Source organism: Palaemon carinicauda, chromosome 11 (genome assembly GCF_036898095.1).
Source record: "Palaemon carinicauda isolate YSFRI2023 chromosome 11, ASM3689809v2, whole genome shotgun sequence".
In the NCBI taxonomy this organism is placed as follows: domain Eukaryota; kingdom Metazoa; phylum Arthropoda; class Malacostraca; order Decapoda; family Palaemonidae; genus Palaemon; species Palaemon carinicauda.
In genome coordinates this window covers 64,585,960-64,591,525 of record NC_090735.1, presented here as the reverse complement: position 1 = coordinate 64,591,525, position 5,566 = coordinate 64,585,960, and the positions used below count along the sequence as shown (strand labels likewise).

The window sequence follows — 5,566 nt, the reverse complement described above, 5'->3', positions numbered from 1 at the left end:
GAAGGGGGAGGGGGAGACAGGGGGGGAGAAGTAAAAGGATAGGAGAGGCGGGGGAGGAGGCATTGCAGAGGCAGAGGTCCACCCGAACCGAAAATAACAATTACCATACCACGTGATCCGGAACAATTTAATGACTAATCCAATTGCAACGTATCACCATAAATCAAAAACCTTATCATCATAAATCTTCTATTAAATTCTCGTTCCCCCGGACACGCACGATAACACGGACGAGTTCAACGCCAAGAACGGACGCACGGACGGACAATATAGGCGTCCGTGATTTCAAATCCGGACTGCTGAGATTTTTTCAGAAGGGGGGGGGGGGGGGTTACAAAATTCAAAGAAGCATCGGTGCGTCCCTACCTGGAGCTTGCCGGATTTGGGTTCGAGTCCCGCTCAAACTCGATAGTTTCCTTACTGTCTGCAACTTCACCATCTTAGTGAGCTTATGGTGTGGGGGGGGGGGAGCCTATAGCAGCCATTGTCTGGCCCTCCCTGGTCCTAGTTTAGGTGGAATGGGGGCTTGGGAACTGATCATAAGGTCAATCTCTAGGGCATTGTCCTGCTTGCTAGGGCACTATCACTGTCCCTTGCCTCTGCCATTCATGAGTGGCCTTTAAACCAAGGTCAGCTTCCTTCGGTTATCATATCTTGCGTCGTCACTCAAGTTAATTATCAACCTTTTCTTTTTAGATTTACACTTTTAAAGTGTCATTTTACCATTCCCTTTTCATCAAGATTAATATCTAAATTCTAACTTGATTAGCTTTCATGCCTTTAATAATGATAAAAATAACAATAACAATAATAATAATAATAATTTTACTAATAATAATAATAATAATAATAATAAATTATTTAATAAGGTAATTTTATCATGATTAATGTCTAAATTCTAACCATGCTATACCTTTCATGCCCTATCATCATAAAAATAATAATAATAATAATAATAAAAAAAAAAATTAAATATCTACAATAATAATAATAATAATAATAATAATAAAAATTTAAATATCTACAATAATAATAATAATAATAATAATAATAATAATAATAATAAATGCATGAGCAAAACAACAAAAAATAATAATAATCCCAAAACCACCATCACGCCATCTTTCAACCAGACATCTCCATTTACTAGCCTGCATCTTACAGCAATTCCATCAATTAAATCCACCCATTCACCTTACGTACGTCAACCTGTCAATCAATCAATCAGTCACGCATAAACTTTATAAAGTAGGGAGTTGGGAGGACGGGAGGAGTAGGGGAGGAGGAGGGGATTAGGGGATACCATCCCGTGTTTATTAAGTAAGCGGGCAATCATTTATTAGATGCATTTATGAACATTTAAGCAGACGAATCAATTGGCACGTCAGTCTCCAGTTGATGTTCTTGTTTCAGCGACAACTTTGGCTGTCGGGATCGTCTTCTCTATAATGAAATAAGGTGTGGACACGCCGAGGTGACGCATCGTTAGGATAAAGAGAATTCTCATTCATTATCTTTGTTTGAGGGAGCTATGCAAACGTTGATCGGGGTTAATATATCTTATTATTATTAATCCATTATTATTATTATTATTATTATTATGATTATTATTATTATTATTATTATTATTATCATTATTATTATGATTATTATTATCATCATTATAATTATTATCATTTTTATTATTATTATTATTATCATTATTATTATTATTATCATTATCATTACTATTATTATTATTATTATTATTATTATTATTATTATTATTATTACTTGCTAAGCTACAACCCTAGTTGATAAAGCAGAATGCTATAAGCCCAAATAATCCAACATGGAAAATAGCCCAGTGAAGAAAGGAAATAATGAAACTACAAGAAAAGTAATTAACAATTAATATAAAATATTTTATGGGCAGAAACAACATTAAAATAAATATTTCATATAAAAACTATAAAAACTCAAAAGAAAAACAAGAGGAAGAGAAATAATATAGAATAGTGTGCCCGAGTGTCCGGATTATTATATCATCAGTGTTTACAATAAAAAAAAATGGCAAATCAACAAGTAAAAGTATGGTAAAGAATACATTTTAGAAGTTTCGATCCAAGTCAAGGACTAAGTTAGGCGACTAAACTACAAAAAAAGAATCTTAACTTGTATAGCTCAATATCTCTAGAAAGCCAAGATATATAACTTCTCAAAACCCCAAGTACTGTAACTAACAATATATTACCTTTAAACGTTAAAAAACAAAATCCAGCAGAACCTTAGAAGCAAAAGCAAAAAACTAAAGATATCATAACCTTAGAATAAAAAAAAAAGAAAAAAAACTATAAACATATATTATAAAAAATATGAATATATTTGACTAAACGCAGGTTATAAAATCCATATTTAAGTCTGAAAGCCTCTTGACAAATCAACATTGAAATCTAATGTATGAACACGACAGTCTCTTCACAAATAATCACACACACACAAAGGGTTGCCACAAAATGCAACACCAAGGAACCAACATCCTCTTCTAAAAGGGCAGAAAAGGAGAAGAAAAATCCCCACACTAAAAAACGCGGGGGGGGGGGTGTTAAGAAGAAAGGGCAACAGAAAGTAAAAAAGAAAAAAAGAAAAAAAGAAAAAAAAGGATGATGAAGAGAAAGAGTGATAGAGTCGTGTGTTCTTTGCCTCCAAGGGTCTTTGTTGGTTTGTGGTCTTAGAGGTGGGTGAACCTCTCCCCCTTCCTAGGACTTCTACCCCTACCCCTACCCCTCCCCCCTCCCTCTCCCCTACCCATTCCATAACAACTAATTCATCATCGCCGACATCTGTTTGTCCTATTGTGGTGGACACGGCATCTAGCCGGACATTACACTCGTTTCGAGGAGCGGCACATCTCTCTTCGTGCTTCCATACTCTATATTCTCTGAGGATAATTTTCTTAAGCTTCACAATTCGTATTTCTCTCTCTCTCTCTCTCTCTCTCTCTCTCTCTCTCTCTCTCTCTCTCTCTCTCTCTCTCTCTCTCCCTCTCTCTCTCTCTCTCTCTCAATAAATAAATAAATAAATAAATATATTTTTAAAGCATGTCCCTTTCGATTTTTCTACCAGAATATTAACACTAATTACCAAAACAAATTAAATCTATGCTATTAAAAATCACAATACACTATTTCTATCAATAATAGAATTACTCCAATAACTACTATAACAATAATATTTGTCATAATAAAAATCTTACATAACTTTATCCACACTACTAAATCATACAACTTTATTTAATGACGAACTACACATTAAAAACTACAATGAACTACAATTATCCCACCATCTTTGCGAATATTGACAAAGTTCCTCACCAACATCCTAACAACAACAACATCAAAATATTGTGTCTTGAAGCAATAGGGGTTGGAAAGGAAAGAACAGTCAAAATAAATAATCTTAATCAACGCTCTATTTTTGCGAGAAAAAAAATCGGTCTGGAAAAGCGGCGTTGAGGAGCTGGAAAGCAAAACAAAAAGAATCGTAGAAAAAATAAATTCAATGCAAATAAATAAATAAGAAACCAGAGGCTATTCTCCAGTTGTTACTTTTGTAATAATAATAATAACAATAATAATAATAATAATAATAATAATAATAATAATAATAATAATAATATTATATTATATTATATATCAATATTGAGGAGTAATAATAACTAGATGACATAATCCTTTTAAATTGAGAAAAATAAAGATATCTCTGAGTCATAAGATGATATAAACGCATTTATAAAGCAGAGTTGGGTAAGAAGTAAGGAGGGAGCGGTAAGATTTTTTTTTGAAGAAAAAAAAATCCGCATAATGCTAAATAAATATCGTACAACATTGTCTGTCAACACACACACAGTAGTAAAAGAATACCATATTTGAGCCTAAAGCTGACGGACGTCAGCAATAGGCCTTTCACTAAAGACGGCCGACTATTCTCCGTAGGCCTACAGCATGGCTGTCTCTCAACGTCCATCTGAGAATAATCTATAAACATGGCCTAAAATAGCTGGCAAATGTCCACTTTCTAAATGACGCTCGCATTTCCATATTCAAGATGTCGCCATGTTTCTGAAGGCCGAACGAGAAGAAGAAGAAGAAGAAGAAGAAGAAGAAGAAGAAGAAGAAGTTCTAATAATTCAAGTCACTAACAAAGTCGTCTGCCAAAACTTTAGGTCATTCAGTTCAATTGGTCGGAGGTGGATGAACTGATTTGACACCCATTGGTCAGCCATTAAAACGTCCCGAGGTTGTATTTATTATATACAGTACTAGTGTATGACACCCGTCAAAAATGACGGCAAAATATTTATAGATGACCGCACACTCAAAATCAACAATTCCCTACGTCTAGCAATGCGCTGAGAGTGACCGGAAAGGTGTGTGTGTGTGTGTGTGTGTGTGTATATATATATATATATATATATATATATATATATATATATATATATATATATATATATATATAATATATATATATATATATATATATATATATATATATATACTCAACGCCGATAGTAAAATTAATTTAATGTAAATATAATCTTTTGCTTTTTCTCAATTTTTCATTCAAGAACAAAAACAGAAAATAAAAAAAAACAAAGGCATTAACAGTATCGAAAAGAAATTCTCATAAGGGGCAAATTATAACTTGAACTAAAAGGCTACCAAGATCAGCTGGGTTACTTTACCCTTTAGAGAGAGAGAGAGAGAGAGAGAGAGAGAGAGAGAGAGAGAGAGAGAGAGAGAGAGAGAGAGATGCAAAAAGCACCAAAAGCATTTATGAAACGGAAGACTGAATCTTTCAGCGTCGGTTGTAGTATCGCTCATGGATAATCCGATCATATTTATGCCACTTCAAAATTAATAGATAGACGTTAAACCTTCAATCACAGAGGCACCGGCAAATCGGTAGAAAATCAGTTGGATATCAGCGGCATTTAGTCTGACGGTAAAACACACCGGCCCGGCCGCAGCCCGTCAATCAAGGAGGCTGATACACCGCTGAATAATTCAGTCCGACTCACGTTCCCGACACGTCCTCTTTAGCTTCCGTATCAATGTTTAAAAGAAGATGAAGAACGGGAGAGGCAGGAGATGGATGGCAAGGAAGAGGAAGGGACAGGGGAACGTGGAACAGAGAGGGTCAGGGGAACGTGGAAGAGAAAGGGTCAGGGGAACGTGGAACAGAAAGGGACAGGAGAACGTAGAAGAGTATGGGAAAGGGGAACGTGGAAAAGAAAGGTGCAAGAGAACGGGGAAAATATAGGGACAGGAGAACGGGGAAGAGGAAGGGACAGGGGAACGTGGAAGAGATAGGGACAGGGGAACGTGGAAGAGAAAGGGACAGGGGTAACGTAAAAGAGACAGGGACAGGGTAACGTGGAAGAGATGAGGACAGGGGAACGTGAAAGAGCAAGGGACAGGGGAACGTGAAACGGCAAGGGACAGGAGAACGAGGAAGAGAAAGGAACAAGGGAACGTGGAAGAGTAAGGGTCAGGGGAATGGGGAAAAGATAGGGACGGGAACGTGG

At 35.9% G+C, this 5,566-nt stretch overlaps 1 protein-coding gene across 1 annotated transcript; it reads left to right on the top strand.

The window, feature by feature from the left end:
* The first annotated feature begins 4,094 nt into the window (after positions 1 to 4,094).
* Positions 4,095 to 5,351, top strand: LOC137649305 (uncharacterized). Its single transcript, XM_068382291.1, has 2 exons — positions 4,095 to 4,157; positions 5,082 to 5,351. The coding sequence occupies exons 1-2, from the start codon at positions 4,095 to 4,097 to the stop codon at positions 5,349 to 5,351; spliced, it is 333 nt and encodes a 110-aa protein (XP_068238392.1).
* Positions 5,352 to 5,566: the final 215 nt, after the last annotated feature.

Coding starts and splice junctions, on each gene's coding strand:
- LOC137649305 (XM_068382291.1), top strand. CDS start 4,095: ATGTTTCTGAAGGCCGAACGAGAAGAAGAAGAAGAAGAAGAAGAAGAA. Junction 4,158..5,081: donor AAGAAGAAGAAGAAGAAGAA/GTTCTAATAATT, acceptor CGTCCTCTTTAG/CTTCCGTATCAATGTTTAAA.